This window comes from Balaenoptera physalus (assembly GCF_965194825.1).
Source record: "Balaenoptera physalus genome assembly, chromosome: 18".
In the NCBI taxonomy this organism is placed as follows: Eukaryota; Metazoa; Chordata; class Mammalia; order Artiodactyla; family Balaenopteridae; genus Balaenoptera; species Balaenoptera physalus.
The window spans coordinates 10,397,281-10,416,105 of NC_138899.1; the positions used below are offsets into that span (position 1 = coordinate 10,397,281).

The 18,825-nt window shown below is 47.7% G+C and overlaps 3 protein-coding genes across 6 annotated transcripts in view; 2 read left to right on the forward strand and 1 right to left on the reverse strand.

The window, feature by feature from the left end:
- GGACT (gamma-glutamylamine cyclotransferase) overlaps positions 1-18,812 on the forward strand; it is a 41,296-nt gene extending 22,484 nt beyond the window's left edge. For 2 of the 3 annotated variants that reach the window (XM_082434698.1, XM_082434697.1), the window contains exons 2-3: positions 8,303-8,357; positions 17,692-18,812. In XM_082434698.1, coding sequence (XP_082290824.1) covers positions 8,305-8,357; positions 17,692-18,280 — 642 coding nt within the window. In that variant the 5' untranslated portion in view covers positions 8,303-8,304 and the 3' untranslated portion in view covers positions 18,281-18,812. Of the gene's footprint in view, positions 1-8,302; positions 8,358-16,163; positions 17,100-17,691 lie in introns of all 3 variants that reach the window. The other variant, XM_082434696.1, reaches the window with a different exon arrangement.
- TMTC4 (transmembrane O-mannosyltransferase targeting cadherins 4) overlaps positions 1-18,825 on the forward strand; it is a 123,074-nt gene that overhangs the window by 100,762 nt on the left and 3,487 nt on the right. The window contains exon 22 of the mRNA XM_082434628.1: positions 8,303-8,357. The gene's annotated coding sequence lies outside the window, so the exon portion shown is untranslated. The remainder of the gene's footprint in view (positions 1-8,302; positions 8,358-18,825) is intronic.
- On the reverse strand, positions 1,918-17,696 carry LOC309647387 (uncharacterized protein). 2 transcript variants are annotated; one of them, XM_082434729.1, is made up of 3 exons: positions 17,357-17,696; positions 15,771-15,983; positions 1,918-6,674 (listed from the first exon to the last, which is right to left on the reverse strand). In XM_082434729.1, exon 3 carries the CDS (start codon positions 6,069-6,071, stop codon positions 5,481-5,483), a length of 591 nt encoding a protein of 196 aa, XP_082290855.1. In that variant the 5' UTR covers positions 6,072-6,674; positions 15,771-15,983; positions 17,357-17,696; the 3' UTR covers positions 1,918-5,480. The 2 variants fall into 2 exon arrangements, 1 of the variants encoding a protein (XP_082290855.1); XR_014255994.1 differs by lacking the exons at positions 1,918-6,674; positions 15,771-15,983 and adding an exon at positions 16,881-16,954.

The window sequence follows — 18,825 nt, forward strand, 5'->3', positions numbered from 1 at the left end:
CAGTTTACGTGGATTTTGAAGGATCAGCTCCCCGCTGCCTCTGCACCCGGTCCTCACTGGACAGCAGAGCCCGGGTCCTGGTTCTTGGGGGCCCATTCAGAGGACCGGCAGAGAGTGCATTGTTTTTAGGGGCTTCATCTAGGACTTTGGTAACCCTTAGACAGTTTTGTGAAGCATGGCCCTCTGGGGGGATTGCTCTTTTCCTCTTTTGGGAGGAATACCTGAGATACCAAGGAAATCTAGAAATACGGGCACAGGAGGGGAAGAAGATTCAGCTCATCCCACTGACCAAGGGCTGGACCCACGACCGATGGGGCTGCAGAGAAGTGAGCGCTGATTCTCTTGCCCTTGGCTGACATTGCTTTGTTTGGGTTTTGTTTTGTTTTTTTTTTTAGGAAACTATTTTTATTTAGTTATTTATTTATTTTTGGCTGCATTGGGTCTTTGTTGCTGCGTGCGGGCTTTCTCTAGTTGTGACGAGCGGGGGCTACTCTTCATTGTGGTGCATGGGCTTCTCATTGCAGTGGCTTCTCTTGTGGAGCACAGGCTCTAGGTGCGCGGGTTTCAGTAGTTGTGGCACCTGGGCTCAGCAGTTGTGGCTCGTGGGCTCTAGAGCGCAGGCTCAATAGTTGTGGCACACGGGCTTAGTTGCTCTGTGGCATGTGGGATCTTCCCGGACCAGGGCTCGAACCTGTGTCCCCTGCATTGGCAGGTGGATTCTTAACCACTGCACCACCAGGGAAGCCTGCTTTGTTTGTTTTTATATAAGAAAGTTGTTTGGTAACTAAAGTGCTCGGGCTATTCGATTAGGAAAATGGCTGAATAAACCCAGTGGAGGTTCCCCGAGTCCTTCTCTTTATTATGATCGAAAGAACACTGTAAACTTAATGAAAAAAAAAGAAAATCCCCATGATGAAAAACAGTTCTGTTGTTTTTGAAACAAGTTTGAAAAAGTGATTAAACTGAATGTAGCAGCGTCTCTTCTCTGATGACCACAAAGCGCTAACAGGGGATTTTTACATTTTAACTGGATTTTGCTGTCCTAGGAGTGGACCGCGTGTTGTCTTTTAAGTGCTTTTCAGAGGCCGAGTATAGACCAAATTGGGCTTTTTAGTAATATTTCGGGTCCTGGGATCCGCCCCCAAACACCAGAGGCCGAGGTGTGTGAAGCCGGGGAAGGCTGGTGTCGGCCTCCAGCTGGTCCCAGTAGCTTTTAAGGTAGGTTTTTGCTTTGCTTGTTTGGGTGGGGATATAGTTTCTAAGAGGGTTGGATTCACTTGGTTCAGTGCATCCAGTTCCTTCAAAGCCCCAGTCACTCCAACAGAATATATTTTTCTGGGAATTTTGGACTCAAAGTATTCTGACTTCCGTCAGCGAGCAGTGACCAGCTGCATGTTCAGGACTCACGGGAATGTGAGTAAATGGATCCACTTTATGTAAAGTATTTAAAAGCATGTTCAAATGGAATATTACTCAGCCATAAAAAGAAACGAAACTGAGTTATTTGTAGTGAGGTGGATGGACCTAGAGTCTGTCATACAGAGTGAAGTAAGTCAGAAAGAGAAAAACAAATACCGTGTGCTAACACATATATATGGAATCTAAAAAAAAAAAAAAAAATGGTTCTGAAGAACCTAGGGGCAGGACAGGAATAAAGATGCAGACATAGAAAATGGACTTGAGGACACGGGGAGGGGGAAGGGGAAGCTGGGACGAAGTGAGAGAGTAGCATGGACATATATACACTACCAAATGTAAAATAGATAGCTAGTGGGAAGCAGCTGCATGGCACAGGGAGATCAGCTCGGTGCTTTGTGACCACCTAGAGGGGTGGGATAGGGAGGGTGGGAGGGAGACGTGAGGGAGGAGCTATGGGGATATATGTATACATATAGCTGATTCACTGTGTTGTACAGCAGAAACTAACACACCATTGTAAAGCAATTATACTCCAATAAAGGTGTTAGAAAAATAAATAAAAAATAAAAGCATGTTCAGCAACATGCCCTTAAGTTCCTCCCTGACTCCCTTTTTACTTGTAATTCAGAGTTTTAACTTCTCTCTCAGCTGTTTTAGTTGAATTTTACTTGGGTTACAAAAGCACTGAAAGGATTTGAATGCTTTGGGAACACTTAATCAAAAAACCCATCAGGCTTAATTTTGAGTTCTGTGTTTTCATTTTTTAAAAGGGTTCTTTTTAAAAAAGTCTTTAAAACTGGAGTTATGTGTGTGTTGGGAGTGGTTCCTCCTTCGGGCGCTCTGAGGAAGGCGTTGACTTTTCTAGGTTCACACTCCTCTTGCCCACCTGACTGCCTCTAGGTAGCCAATGTCTTGTTAGAGAACTTAAGCTGGTTTTTAATAATAATCTTAGCAAAAGGTAATTCTGAAGGTGAATCTGTTATCGCTACCGCAAGCATTGAGTCCTGGATTCCAGAGCCCCTGGAAACAGAGTTCGGGTTGTTCCTGATTTGCTGGGGCCGGCAGTGCCGACCAGCTGAGGGCCCTGTGCTGGTGGTTTCTGAGCGGTGCTCGGGGTTCCCTTTGTAGTGGAGGTGCTGTCCCGGGGTTTGGGGTTTGACATCTTGCAGTCGTATTTGGCGGTCATCTGCCAGAGCCTTCCCAACTAATTCATTCTGTCCCACAGCGTTGGCCCCTGGCTGGCTCTCGACGGTAGCCGAGCTCCTGTTGCCCACATCTCACACCACCTGCTGTGGCCTTGCTCCCTTGGCCTGTGTGAGGCAGGCCCCTGCGAGGTTGGCAGTGGCCTGGCTTTGACCTTTGATCCCTCTTGTTCCTCCAAAGCTATGAAATATTACATTAAATACAGGGGGCCTAGCCTAGCCGGGGCCTTACCTGCATTTTTAACTATTTTATTCACTTTCGGGTAGGCCTGACTTCTAAAATGGTTATCTAGGAGTTGTTGAAGTGGGTGTATTTCTCTTCTTTCTAGGACATTTTGTTAGCCAACAACCTAGGAGGTAATAGCTTTGTGTGATATTTTCTAATTGTTCTGTGCTGCTTCTAACTTAAAGTTGCGTTCCCAAACTCCCATTTCTCACCTAGGAAAGCAAAAGAGTCAAATAAAAATCATTTTAAGTTAAACAGTTCAGCCTTAAAATGTTTCTGAAAGACGAAACCTTTTAAATTGTCCACTAATGGGTAGTCATTCCCGTTCCCTCCACTGCTTTCTGCCTGAGTTGTCTTCAAGAGGAAAAAAAAAGATCTTTGGGGGGCATACCACGTAGGGTGGGAGTTACCTGCCTTCACCCAGACCTGCTGGCCCTTCGGCACCCTGCAGAGGGGGTGGGGCTGGGGGCAGACCTAGATTCCTGGCTCTTCCCCATTGACTTGCTCCAGGCAGAATAAACATGCTTTGAGCAACTGCCAGCAAGCAAGTTAAAAGATGCTCCTCTAGCAGGCCTGCAAAAAATATTCTAAAAGGCAAATCATTTGCTGCATTTCCTCAGAGCCAACTGTGGGAAGTCTCTGCTTGGTCAGCAGCCAGTGCAGACGGGCCCTGGGTGGCTGGTGACAGCTGGCGAGGCCCGATCTTAACCCCATTCCCCGCCCCTCGGAGGCCCCTGCATCCTGGGCCACACCTAGGACTTCTCTACCTTTCCACTGCCCTCCTTCCAGGAACCCAGGTAACAGTCACAGAGAAGTCTGTCTGGTTTCATTGTATGTTGGGTTCCAGAAAATAATTGAGTTTAAGGGAGGCCACTACAAAGCTGTTTTAGAAATACTTTGGAAATACTCAGATGATGGTGGAAATCGAAATGAAAGATGCTAAGTTTCTGCTGCTGATTAGGGATTGTGAAGTGTGCTGAACTCAGATAAAAATGTAAACTGGTAATAATTACGGAGTGAGTAGCCTACGGATTGCCTTCTTTCCATGATCCCATTTAATCTTTTTTTTAGCTCAACTTTCTTTGATGTGTGATTTACACACAAGAAAACTCACATTAAGTACAGATATGGAACTACTGCCCTAATGGAGATAAGAACATCCCCCCATCCCATACTGGCTGGTCTGAGCGCTGCCCCTAGAGGTTGGTTTTGCAGGATCCGGATGACGGCCTTCTGTCGGGCACGCATGCTTACCGCTGCCCCTGCTCCCGGGGAGGCTGGGGGGCAGCGCCCGGCCCCAGTCATGGTCCGAGTCCAGAGCACTTCACCCTCCCTGGCCCCTGGATCCGTGTCTAGGCATCTGAAGGAAGTGCCGGCGGAGCCACAGGACTGAATGTGACCTCCATCGATTTGCACCCTGAGCAGTATCTGAACCTGCGGTTTTTGTGACAGAGAAATTGAGAGATTCCAAACAGGCTGAAGGCCTGCAGGACCTCTTTGGGAATCTGGACTGAGAGGGAAATCCCTTGGTTTACTGCAGCAAGTATTTATTAAGTGGCTACTGCATGCACTGAACTGTGCTGGCTGACGTGGAGGATGTGAAATGAAGAGAAGGTTAGGCCCCCCCACCCTTGAGGAGCTTTGTGGTTCCAAGAAACAGTTTAGAAAGAATGATTCCAGGCAAGACAAAGTGCAAAGTGAAAATGCGGGGTCCCTTGTTCAGAAGGCAGGAGAAGGTACTGTTAAAGTTCCTGTAGTAGGCAGCCTTTTCCTTTCTTCAGTCTCTCTTGACTTGTCACGGTGTTTTTCAGTTGCTATTTTATTATTTATTATTTATTATTTTATTTATATTTTATTTAATTTTATATTATTATTTATTGTTATACTACATTCTCAGCCTTGAGTTTTTCATTTACCTTTATGTTGCACAAGTTCAGTTTTAAGTTTAAATGCAAACATAGGAACATTTAACTCGTATGTATGACAGTATTTTGTAACTTGTGCACGCCTATGTACTTTATTCTTACGAGAACTGGAAGCTCTGCACAAAACCGTCTCAACTGTATTGATTTCGCTTGTTGACATGTGCCAACTCTACCAACACTGTCCGCCTTCGGCGCCTGGTGCTGGAGCGGAGACTGCGGACGGGGACCCGGGGGCTCTGTGGGTCGCCCTTGCCCCCCATGTGTGTCTCGTGTGTGTGGCTGGCCTGTTGGGAGAGGCACCCAAGGAAGGAAGGAGAGGGTAGAGTTTCTGGCCTGCTGGTGTTTCTATGCGTCCTTCCTGCGGTCAGAGCCGGTTCTGCTTGGAATGGAAAGGTGGCCTCTCCCGGCTGTGCCAGGCGTCTATGTAGCTCGCGCCTCGGCCTCGCTCGGAGTCTCGCTGATCCCACCGGTCGTGGGTCCGCCGGGTCCTGTGCTCCTGGGTCGTGGAGAACACGGTGAGCTGCTGAGGCTGCACGGACCTCCTCTGCTGGCGAGTAGGCGCTCGTGCCCTCATCAGACATCACTTACACAGCACACGTCCAGATACGATTGCTAACTGTCCCGGGATCGGGGCCGCTTCTGGGTGCTCATTCCCCGGGCAGGCTACCCTGGTGTGTGCCCCGCGCCTGCGCAACACCTGTGGACACCTTAGGGACGAGGATGGCAATGCAACCTGGTGGGGGGCGTTCCCGGGCCGTGGCTGCCGGGGGCCCTTCGGGGCTGGGAGTTGTTCCTGTTCTGCGTCTGCGCAGGAGGCAGGAGAGGACGCCGCCTCCTCCTGGAGCCGGTGGAGCCCCTGCAGGGCAGGGAGGGGTGTGAAGGCAGGTCTTCAGCCTGGCCATCTGTGTACGTCGTTTCATCTCCTAGTTTCCCCGTCTGTAAAATGGACAGCGGTGGGGAGTGAGGCGATCTCGCTTTGAGTGTTAATTTGAGAGCGTAAGCGAAGCATCTGTCATCTAACACGGTAAAAATGCCCTCGGTCCTGGTGGTGGCATAATTCATATTTTCCCCTCTGAGCCGCAGGTGGAGCCCGGCTTCCTGAAGCCACGCCCACCGGGCAGGTGGGCTCTTGGTGATGAGGGCCGTTCCGGGGGTCCGACTCGCGAGGACACGAGTGGTGCTCTCTCGGCCGCGCCTCCGCTCCAGCCGCCCGCTCCCCATCCCGCCCGTCCCCTCGGCGCTGGGCCTGTCCAGCTGCTGCTGGCGGACCTCAGAGTGCGCCTGGCGGCGGCGGACCATCACGTCTCCCTTGTGGTCACTGTATGTTTAAAAGCTGGCAACACAGTGGCCTTTAAAATGGTGTGGCATTAAAAGTTTTCTTTTTCTTCAAAGAATTTCTGGCGTGGGCAAAGCGTAAAAGCCCGCGGGCCGCTTGCCGGGCAGCACTCAGAGGCCCCGTGGGGCATCAGGACCGGGACGCGCCGCTTGTCCTCACGGACCCGCGAAGGCTCGGAGTCTGGGGGGCGACTGCGAGTGTGGACCCAGCCTCTGCATTTCAGAGGCGCTGCGTCGCCCGGGCCGCTGGGCTCACGTCAGAAGGGTGTCCTGCCATACACGTTTCTGGGGTCCCCAGCGGGGCGGCGGGCAGGAAGTCCTAGCGGCTGCTGCAAAGGCGGCAGCGCGAGGAGGGAGCATCAAAGCGGCCGCAGGACGCGCGGCCTCCCTGGCAGCGCCCGGCCCGGGAGAGGCTGACCGAGCTCCAGGGCAGAGGTCGAGGCGGCTTGTTTTTTCACCTGTTTCCTACAGCCCTAGAAACCTCTGAAGAATGACCGTGTAACTAGAGCAGACACTCAGGCGTCTCTCCGGGGACAGGAACGTTACAGTAGGAAGGGAGGGCGGTTCCTATACAAGGAGAAACGAGCACACATCACACGTGCCTTTTACCTACGTTCGGCGGCCCCGAGTAACGTCTGCTGAGGCCGTGCCCGGGCCAGTGGCCACACGAGGTCCAGGGCAGCGCGTGGCTTTGCTGAAGCTGGCCCTCGCTGTGACAGGGGCCGTCACGGGTTTGGTGGGAGCCAACTTTGACACACGATGTTGAACGAGAAAAGCTACTCATACAGCAGGCAGGGGGGGAGGCAGAGATGCGGGGCTGCTGGGCATCCAGCCAGGGGCGGGTGGCAGAGCCGTAACTTGGCGAGACCAAAGCCGGCCGTTTCACCTGTCTTTTCTAGTACAGTCTAACCTCTACAGCAGGCAGGCAGTGTTCACGGCTTAAGGATTTATCACTTAGAGAAAACAGTAAAATCTGTATGTCATCATTTCCAGCTGACTAGCATTTCCTCCTGTCATTAAATATTAATACAGGATGAATATTTTGTGGAGACACCTTTTTTCATTTTTAAAGGTTGTTTTCACGTTAGAAGCTGGTGTCCATTTAAATCCTTTGGCACCTGGTATGTGTGTGTGTTTCTAAATATGGTCCCAGTGTGTGCAATAGTTAATTTGTAAACTAGCAGATTAAACTCTGAAATTAAGTCCTGCCTTTTACACACTTGCCACCAGGTGGCTAAGAAAAAATATTAAGCAGGAAAACCCCAATAATTATGCGAAGGACTCATAATGACTTTCAATTTCTGCTTCAGCGATGAAATATGAAACTCTAGATGGACTGTGTTTCAGTAAGAAAGCTGCTGAATAAGTGACAGAGGCATTTCAAGCAGTGCCAGGCCAGATGGACATTTCCATGAGTGTTTTTGTTTTCTTAAATATTGACAATGTTAAACTAACCAAATTTTGCTGAAATAAAACTTTTTGAGACTCTCTCTGAGCCTGTTCCACCTCTGGGCTGACCCCTGGATGTCCACATTATTCCTAACTAGTTGGGTTTGAGACAAGGGTTCAGCTTTTGGGCTTTAAGACTCCCAAGGGGAGAGTGACTAAGTCCTAATCACAGCAGGGCCTCCCAATCAGTAAAGTTGCTTGCAAAGGCATCGCTTGAGTTCATTTAGAATCAGTTCTAAAACCCAAAAGTAAAATGCATCAAGTTGAATGTTAATATATCTTGTATGTCTCTTCCATAGATTCTTTTATTAATGATAAGATATTATAGGGAAATCTATGCATGGGGGGTGGTGACATAATAGGGTAGAAACGCTTTTAGGCTTCTCTTCATGGAATGCACCTATTAAAGACAGCACCACGTGGCAGAAACTGTACCCCCTCCCCCCCGTCCCACGTTGCTACGGCATCTTGAGATGGTGGATCTTGTCCAGTGAATTCAAAACCCAGTTTTGAATACAAAAACCAGTTTCCTCGCCGGTGCTCATGTGGCCACTCAACTTCTGTGCATTCCACTTTGCCCTTCAGTTCTCTAATTTATTAACTTTGACAAGTAACCTCTTGGTTGTACATGATTTTATTCACAATTCATTTTTCTGACTCAAAGTGAACATGAGTGCCTTAATCCTCTAATGGGAATTAATTGCTTGTTTCAGTGCTTAACTCTGATCCTTTCTCAATCCCCACAGGGATGAGGCTCTTCCTGAAGGATCTGTGTTTGTTGTTCAAAACGCAATCAGAAAGGTAATGATGTTTTTCTTGTGAAAGGAGCCAAAAATGCAGAATATTAGTTTTCTTTTTTTATTACATAAGTAGTATTCTCAAACTATTATTATAAAGGATAAAATTCAGTAGATAAAATGTAGAAAACTATAATTTGGTCATTCTATCAGGCTACATTATTTCCTAGAAAAGTTTAAATTTTTATTGCCAGGTTTTTTTTTGTTTTTTTGTTTTTTAATGGAAATATAAGCTATCATCTTCTGTGGAAGAAAGTTACTGAACTGATTTTCTACAGAGGAGTTGGAATCAACACCCTGTGGCTTAACCATGATCATTTCTATGTAATATCAATCAATCACCTTCCCAGGTATTTGCTTTGGCTCTGAAAAATTAAGGCCACAACTAATGCTTGATATGGCTTGATTCCCTCTCCCATTTATTATGTAGAATATTCTTTTTTGTTTTATTTATAAGGGTCTTCCTTGAGAAGAATATAAGCTAGTAGATATATAGGATCTTGACAAAGGAAGGAGTTGGGGTGGAGAACTTAGGCGGGAACAGGGTCAAGGGGAAAAGGGAATTAATTAACCTTCATCGGGTCCTGAGGCCTGGCCCACAGTTGGCAGTCAGTAGTGATTAGCTCTTAGGGAGACAGGATGAATGCAGTTTTAAAGACCAGGCATAGAAGTTCAGAGAGAGAGTTTAAATAACATTCCCAGAGACCCACAGTTGTTGTTTGTTTGTTAGGTGGTGGAGGTGAGAATTTGATTCAGGCCTGTCATTGTACCACAGTGTCCTTCTTTACACTTACCGTGTGTACATTATGCCCTTTAATGGCCATCTGGCCCAGTGATGTTCCCTGCAGGGGCTGGCCTGACCCGACCATCAGTGTCCTAGAACAGGCCGACCTGGGAGCATCTACTTCACATTAAAGCAGAGATGGAACCACTCCTGATGGGCACTCTTCAAGTTGCTCTGGAAAAGCCCAAATGGCTCACCTACAGCTGTTTCTATCCATTATTTATTGACTCAAGTACTTGCATTTTATCCAAGACTCCAACCATAACCCACTGCCGTGGAAGGAACTACCACATGGCAGGAGGAGAATGGGGTGGAAGACAGACTGTAATGTATGAGCCTCAGAAGGTAGCATTCCCTTCTGCAGTGGCAGTGCTACCCTCTCGTAGCCTGGCCCAGAGGTGTTGTGTGTCAGGAGGGGCCCAGTGTGTTTGTTTCTGGCCTGAGTGAATCACAGGCATATTTTGAGTTAGCCCTGGCTGTGGTCTGAGCAGATCTGGCCAATGCAGTAGTCTTTTCACATGTTCTGATGGCTGTGACCTTCACAGCAGCCCTTGGAAATGAGCTGAACGTGACGTACAAGGAACAGGAGTATAGGGCAATAAGGAACTCAAAAAAGAAAAACTAAACCCAAAGCTAGCAGAGGAAGGAAATAATACAGATGAGAACAGAGATGAATAGAGAAAAATCAATGAAACCAAGAGTTGATTTTCTTAAAAGAGCCACAAACTTTTTTAGCTAGATTAACTAAGAAAAAGAAAGAGAGAAGATGCAAATAACTAAAATCAAAAATGAAAGCAAGAACATTAAAACCCATTTTACAAAAATATAAAGGATTGTTAAGAGAATACTGTGAACAATTGTATGGCAACAAATTGGTAACCTAAATGAAATGGATAAATTCCTAGAAACACACACCTTACTAAGACTGAATCATGATGAAATAGAAAATCTGAACAGACCTATAACGAGTAAGAAGATCGACTCACTCAGTCATCAAAAGTCTCTCCACAATGAAAATTCCAGAACCAGATGGCTTCACTGGTGAATTCTACCAAAAACATGTAAAGAGAATGAGCATGAGAGTTCTCAAACTCTTCCCAAAAGTTTAAAAGGAGGGAACACTTCCAAACTCATTCAGTGAGGCCAGCACAACCCTGATTGATAGATAACCGAAGCCAGAAGACGACGCTAAAGAAAAGTACAGACTAATCTCTCAGATGAAGATGGATGCAAAAATTCTAAACAAAATGCTAGCAAAGAGAATTCAGTAACACATTAAAAGGATCATATACCATGGCCAAGGGAGATTTATTCTTGGAATGCAAGGATGGTTCAACATATGAAAATCAGTCAATGTAGTACACTACTTTAACAGAATGAAGGAAAAAAACCTGTCATCTCAATTGATACAGAAAATCATTTGACAAGATTCAACACCACTTCATGGTAAAAACACTTAAACCAGGAATAGAAGGAAATTATCTCAGCCTAATAAAGGCTGTATATGACAAGCCCATAGCTAACATCACACTTAATGGTGAAAAAGCTTTATAGATAGGGATGTTTGCTTTTACCACTTTTATTCAATATAGTGATAAAAGTTATACATGGACAATCAGGCAAGAAAAAGTAATAAAAGACATCCAAATTGGAAAGGAAGAAGTAGGATTCTGTCTGTTCACATGATCTTATGTAGAAAATCCTAACATTTCCACAAGAAAACTATTAAAACTAGTAAATTCAGCAAAGTTGCAGGGTACAAAATCAGTGTACAAAAATCAGTTGCATTTCAATACATTAATGATGAACAATCCAAAAAACATTTTTTAAACAATTCCACTTACCATAACATCAAAAAGAATAAAATACTTAGGAAACTTAACCAAGGAGACAAAAGACTTGTACACTGAAAACTACAAAACACTGTTGAAAGAAATTAAATAGACCTCTTCATGGATTGGAAGACTTAATATTGTTACCATGTCAGTACTACCCAAATAGATTTAATGCTATTCTTGTCAAAATTCCCAATAGTGTTTTTCTTTCAGAAAGAAAAAAAAAAAAAAAATCCATCCTAAAATTCATATGGCATTTCAAGGGACCCCAAGTGAGCAAAGCAATCTTGAGGAAAAAAGTTGGAGGTCTCATATGTCCTGATTTCAAAACATACTGCAAAGCTACAGCAATCAAAACAGCATGATATTGACATTAAGACAGATATGTAGATCAATTGAACACAATAGAGAATGCAGAAATAACCCAGAAATAAATCCTTAGATATATGGTCAAATGATTTTTGACGAAGGTGGAAAGACCAACAGGGAACAGACAGTCTTTTCAACAATTGGAAAACTAGATATTTATATGCAAAAGAATGAAGTTGGGCCCTTACTTTACACCATATACAAAGATTAACTCCACATGGATAAAAGTGCTCAACATAAGAGCTAAAACTATAAAACTCTTAGGAGAAGACACAGGGCAAAAGCTTCATGACACTGGGCTTGGCAAGGGTTTCTTGGCTATGACACCAGAATCACAGGCAATAAAAACAAAAATTGGGTGACATCAAAATTTAAAACTTCTGTGCAGCAAAAAACACAATCAACAGAGTAAAAAGGCAACCTCAACCTATGAAATGGAAGAAAATATTTGCAAATCATATATCTAACAAGAGGTTAATATCCAGAAGATACAGAGAACTCCAGTAACTCAACAAAGAAAAAAATATCTGATTAAAAAACAGGCAACGGGGCTTCCCTGGTGGCACAGTGGTTAAGAATCCTCCTCCCGGGGCTTCCCTGGTGGCACAGTGGTTGAGAGTCTGCCTGCCAATGCAGGGGACACGGGTTCGAGCCCTGGTCTGGGAAGATCCCACATGCCGCGGAGCAACTAGGCCTGTGAGCCACAACTACTGAGCCTGCGTGTCTGGAGCCTGTGCTCTGCAACAAGAGAGGCCACGACAGTGAGAGGCCCATGCACCGCGATGAAGAGTGGCCCCCGCTTGCCACAACTAGAGAAAGCCCTAGCACAGAAACGAAGACCCAACATAGTAATCAATCAATCAATTAAAAAAAAAAAAAGGGCTCACCAAAAGCAATCCATCCCCTTACAGTGAAAAACTCGTCCTCAAATACAATTTCTCTCATAAAAAAAAAGAATCCTCCTCCCAATGCAGGGGACATGGGTTCTAGCCCTGGTCAGGGAACTAGATCCCACATGCATGCCACAACTAAGAGTTTTCATGCCACAACTGAGGAGCCAGTGAGCTGCAACTGAAGGAGCCCCACCTGCTGCAACTAAGACCCAGCGCAACCAAAATAAATTAAAAAAATAAAACAACAACAGAAGAAAAAACAGGCAAAGGACTTGAAGAGACATTTCTCCAAAGAAGATATGCAATGGCCAACATGAAAAGATGTTCAACATCACTAATCATTACAGAAATGCAAATTAAGACTCACAGTGAAGCAAAATGAAAAGACAACCCACAGCATGGGAGAAAATATTTGCAAACGAAGTGACCAACAAGGGAATCTCCAAAATATACAAACAGCTCATGCAGCTCAATATCAAAAAAACAAACAACCCGATCAAAAAATGGGCAGAAGACCTAAATAGACACTTCTCCAAAGGAGACATACAGGTGGCCAAAAAGCACATGAAACAATGCTCACCGTCGGTAATCATTAGAGAAATGCAAATCAAAACTATTATGAGGTATCACCTCACACAGGTCAGAATGGCCATCATCAAAAAGTCTACAAATAATAAATGCTGGAGAGGGTGTGGAGAAAAGGGAACCCCCTTACACTGCTGGCAGGAATGTAAATTGGTACAACCACTATGGAGAACAGTATGGAGGGTCCTTAAAAGCTAAAAATAGAACTACCATATGATCCAGCAATCCCACTCCTGGGCATATATCCAGAGAAAACCATAATTCAAAAAGATACATGCAAAAAAATAAATAAATAAATAAAAATTAAAAAAAAAAAAGATACATGCACCCCAATGTTCATTGCAGCACTATTTACAACAGCCAAGACATGAAATCAACCTAAATGTCCATCGACAGAGGAATGGATAAAGAAGATGTGGTATGTATATACAATGGAATATTACTCAGCCATAAAAAAAGAATGAAATAATGCCATTTGCAGCAACATGGATGGACCAAGAGATGATCATACTAAGTGAAGTAAATCAGAAAGAGAAAGACATATATAATATCACTCATGTGGACTCTCATTTAAAAAAATGATACAAATGAACTTATTTACAAAACAGAAACAGACTCACAGATTTCAAAAACATTATGGTTAGCAAAGGGGAAACATGGGGGGGGAGGGATAAATTAGGAGCATGGGATTAACATATACACACTACTATATATAAAATAGATAACCAACAAGGACCTACTGTGTAGCACAGGGAACTCTCCTCAATATTCTGTAATAACCTATATGGGTAAAAAATCTGAAAAAGAATGAATATATTAATATGTATAACTGAATCACTTTGCTGTACACCTGAAACTAACACAACATTGTAAATCAACTATACTCCAATAAAAAAAAAAAAAACCCACAGTGAAATAGCACCTCACACCCTTTAGGATGGCCACTATTAAAAAAAAGAGACAGAAAGGGAGAAGGGAGGAAGGGAGGAAATAAGTACTGGTAAGGACATGGAGAAATTGGAACCCTTGTGCACTGCAGGTGCAGTGTAAACTGGCCGTCAGCAGCCTCTCTGGCCCCCAGAGTTGCTACGTGACTGGCTTTCTCTTGGCGACACACTCCCGTCGCCGGCACCCTAATGAACTCTTCCCACCACCCGTCTAAGCGAGCAGCTCCCGAGGCGCCGCTCCTTCCCGTCCCACCTCGAGCCTCCAGAAGGACACAGCGGCCAAGCCAGGGGCCCCGTGGTGCGGTGGTGGGAGGAACAGGCTCCTTTATCCCCGCTCTGTCCCGAAAGGCCACTCCCCCCCACCACCACCCTGTGACCCATGAAGACAACAGATGGGAGAGGGCAACGAGATTCCGGAAGATAGATAGAACAGAGCGACGAGTGCTGGCTGACTCAGCAGCCTCGAGACACCGGAAACCTAAATCCCTGCTGGGGAGCCCGCCAGCCGGCGCCCCGGACGCCAGAGAAGCTCCCACTGCCGCCCTGTAGGCATGTGAGGGCGGGGTGAGGGGTGGAAAAGGGGGAGGCGGCCGTCCGAGCGGGGAGCAGAGACCCCGACTGTCCCTCTGCCCAGCAGGGCAAGGGTGGGTTACTGTCCGGAGAGGCTTAGCGGGAAGCCTGATGTCGGGAGGACCAGGCCCAGCCGACGGTGCGGGCGAGGGGCCCCCTAAAGACGGGGAGGGAGGGGAGTCCACGTCCCGCGGGTTCCGTTATCCGGCCCCCACGCCAGGCCGGCCAGTCGACAGGCACCCCCCCACACAGCTTCCTGCATCGTGTGCCACTTTCCACGTGAAAGGCCAGCCAGGGATACTGAGACGCTTGAAGAAAACCTCTAAAAGAAGCATAAAACAAAGAGAAGAGAGGAATTTCGGAGAAATAGAGGCAATAATGGGGAAGATAAAAACTTAAAACCCCTCCAAATTCATGATAATTAATATCTTCCCGAAGAGGAGAGATGGTATTATGTTGAGAAAGAACAGGACGCTAACGAAACGAGGGAACAGGAAAAAGATCTTGGAAATAAATATGGTGGCGAAAATATTCTTCAAAATAATAGACGTGTTGGGAAGATAAAGTAGACTACAAAGAGAAGATTGGGAGATTAATCCAGGATATGCAACATCTGAGTTCTGGAGACCCAGAAAGAGAACAGGAAGGAAGGAGAGGGAAGAAAATTCCTAGGACCCAAGATAATGAGTCTTCAGATGGAAGTTTCTGGCACAATGAATGAAAAAAATCCCACGTGGAGACTCCTCATTATAGAACCTCACAATCCAAGGGCGAAAAGAAGACCCTAGGAGCCTCCAGAGAAGAACCTGAGTCCCGTTCAAAGGGTTGTGGGTCCCAATGGCCCTGGACGTCTCAGCATGAATGGGGGCATCAGAAGACAAGGGAGAAACGCCTTCAAAATTCTGCAAGAAGGCAGTTAGAAATCTCCACCTAGTGACACTGTTAATTGAGGTTGGGAAGGAAAGAACGAGCTTCAGTAACATGAGGGAGTCAACCAAGAAGGGGCCGTGGGACCCAGGGACAGGGCTCTGGGAGAAGCGTGGGACGCACCACAGACCAGGCTGGAGCACGAGGGGCGCCGGGAGCCACAGCTCCAGGGAGGAGGAAGCCGCGGGGGGTCAGGGCTGAAAGGGTTCTTCAGGTGCCTTCAGAAAACACGAGGCCAGAGGGCTGTCAGAGGAACTGGAGCAAAGCGCAAAAAAGGGGGAAAAAAAGGCTGAAGCAATTTTCAATTCCAAAAAAAACAAGAAGTTGTCCAAGAAAGGAAATTAATCATAGTACACTGTGTGCCTTATCTGAGAACAGTGTCTACATAGTTCTAATGCTGAACTGAATATGGATTTGACCAAAAATTGTGATGTGAGCCTATCGGAAGAATGTGGGGCGAGAGGCAGGCACCAGGCTCTACAGCAGGAACGTCTGACGCAGCCTTACCGAGCGGGCGGGACCTGCCCGGGCGTCAACTCCTGCACCACCACAGCAGTCCTCCAGGCAGGTGGCTGTCTACCTCCTCTGACAGTCCAGGAAGCCGGAGCACAGAGAGGTTAAGTTGTTTGCCTAAAGTCACACAGCTAGTAAGTGGCAGAGCCAGGATTTCAACCCAGGGAAGTTGGTTCTAAAGTCTGTGCTTTAAACCGCTGTGCTCACCTGTTTTGGGTAGGAAGGCAGACAATTTAAAACATCGGTAAGCAGTGGTATATAACCAACAACGTGGAGACAAATACCAAATGCAACAACAGTTCAGGGGCTCAAACGGGTCTCTTCAAGGGAGTGGGAATGGGTAGGGATTTTATTTTCCTTGTAAAGTTATTTGATTTTATCTTACAGACATGTGTTGCTGTAAAATCTAATCAAAGGGTGGGGACACGAGAACACCAGGGATCAGGAGAGCGACGCGACACCGCCAGTGTCGACTGCTCTGGCCCAGCTGTGCGGCCTCAGTCCTCACCGACATGACACTTGGCCTTGAGGGACTGGGCAGTTTCCCCACTCTCTCTCAACTCTTCACGTTCTGGTAGCGAACAAGGCAAGCAGTGGTTTAGAGAACATGCGCCGTGAAGAGAGCCAACCAGGGTGACAGAGGCCAGAGGGCTGGGGTGGGTGCCGCTCAGGGAGGGTGTCACCTGGGAAGGGAGGCGAGGGCTCACGGCCACAGGCCCCGACGGGCCAAGCCCTGGAGAGTGTGCGGCCAGGCCCCTGGGGGCTGCACGGGGACAGGCCGGAGGGACCAGGCAGCGGGCCCACCAGAGTTCTGGGGGACGGTCCTGGCGAGGGTGGTAGCCATGCATCCTGCTTCGACCTGGAGTTGTTACTGCCAGAACGTGCTGGAAGGCGGATACAAGTGTGGGAGAGGGAAGGCGGGGCTGGCTGGGCTCCCTCCCGCCCTAGGTCCCCCCTCTGTCTCTCCATCCTCCCAGGCATGCCCGCCCCCAGCAGCAGTGGGCCTGCCTCCTCCTTGGCCCCTGCACCTCCAAGTCCAGGCTCTCCTCGTTCACATCTTGACTTGCATACCTGGGCAGCCGCCGCTCAAGCCCCACCACTCCGGTCTGCCCTTCCTCTGCCGTCAGTCATTGCAACGAGAGCTCCCATCCCGTCTCTGTCCTGCTCAAGGCTGGCGGCTGAGACCGAGGCGGCAGAGAGGAAGGGTGGGCCCGAGTGGGCAGCTGTGGGGCGCTGCCCATCCTCCCCGGACGCCCTGAAGAGGTGGGGCGAGGCCCAGACCCCCAGACCAGCCCGTGTTTGCTGGGAAGAAAGTCGAGTCCTGTGAGTTAAGTGTGACTTCTCCAAGGGCCACTTGGCCATGTGACTGGTGGCAGAGCCCTCTTGGCACACCGGGGCCATGTCCCTCGGGGTCTGAAGGGCTGGGGGCAAGCGGGGCAGCCAGATGCCAGGCTTGGAAAAGGGGCCCAGACATTTAACTTTTCGTTTCCATTTTTGTTTGAGTCACTCTTACACAAATCACTTTGGTCGGTTATGTAATAATCTGTGGCCCAGACCCAGGAAGGGGGGTAAATATTTACCTTCTCTCTCTCTGGAGCCACAGTCGGTCGCTGTGCTGAGTCACAGTGAGTCACAGGGAGGCAGTGTCACCCTCTAGGACCTTGAAGAAGGAAGGAACACAGAAAGGTGCAGGTAACTGTTCTGCTGCGTCTTCCCGGCGCCAGAATGTAAATTTAGTGCTGAAACCGGAATTCTCTTTGGTAGCCGATGACAGGTGATTATTCATGTATATAGATATACACACATATATATATTTCTATTTGCTTATCATTTTTACTTTTCTGTAATATTTACTGTTTAAAGTCCTCTTAAAGAGATTGAAAACTAACTGCTCTACGAAACCGCGGTTCTACAGGGCTTGCTGCCACGACAGGCTGCCTCATCTGACACGAGTCGCTCTTCCTGGAACCCTACCTGGAAAGGGTGTCTGGTCGGGAGTGGGGGCCCGGGGCGAGGCCGCCTGTTTCCCCGCCACGCGGGACCTGTGCGTCCGTCCTCGCTCGCTCGCAGCTCCCGGCCGCATGGCCCACGTGTTCGTGTACGGGACTCTGAAGACGGGCCAGCCCAACCACCGGGTCCTGCTGGAGGGTGCCCACGGTCGCGCAGCCTTCCGGGGCTGGGGTCGCACGGTCGAGCCATACCCGCTGGTGATCGCGGGGCAGCGCAATGTCCCGCGGCTGCTGAACCTGCCGGGCCGGGGGCGCCGAGTGGCTGGGGAGGTCTACGCCGTGGACGAGCAGATGCTGTGCTTCCTGGACGAGTTCGAAGGCTGTCCGGACATGTACCAGCGCACCCGGGTGACAGTCGCTGTCGAGGGGGCGGGCGGGACCCTGCAGTGCTTCGTGTACACCACGGCCACGTACCCGCCCGAGTGGGTCCACCTCCCGTACCACGACGATTACGACTCGCAGGGGGAGCACGGGCTTCGCTACAGTCCGCGGTGAAGCAGATGAGAAGCGCGAGGGGAGCGGCCGCCCGAGGACCAAGAGCCTGGTGGTTGGAAGACGGCCTCGCTGGGTCCACACTCGCTGAACGCAAAAGCCCGAGAACACCCTCTGAAATAAAATTCTTTGCGGCGGGGTGGGGGGGGGAGTGTCTTCTTCGGTGGCAGCCGATTTCCCAAATAATTTTGACATGACTGATAACAAGATTGTTTCCTGAAATCTGTCTTGCTGATGCTGCTTTATTGCTTGCTGCTTAATGGGACTGAACGTGTACTGGATGAGAAGAACTCAGGATTTTAATTCCCCTAAATGACATTTTGAAAACGCATGTTATGCTTTTCTTATGTTTTTGTTTTTGTTTTTTGCTTTGCTTTTAGTCTGAAGATAACATTTAAAATGAATATAAAGACTTTGTGTGGCAGCTAGATTTTAACAGCCCTGCTGGATCAGTTCTGTCTGACCTGTAGCACTGAGAAATTTTTTTAAAGCTGATTTTAGACATCTCAATGTAATAAAAGAACCTCAAGAAAAACACGCTGTATTTT

Bases quoted from the DNA above. Each gene is read 5' to 3' on its own strand.
- LOC309647387 (XM_082434729.1), bottom strand. From the start codon at position 6,071: ATGGTCCGCCGCCGCCAGGCGCACTCTGAGGTCCGCCAGCAGCAGCTG.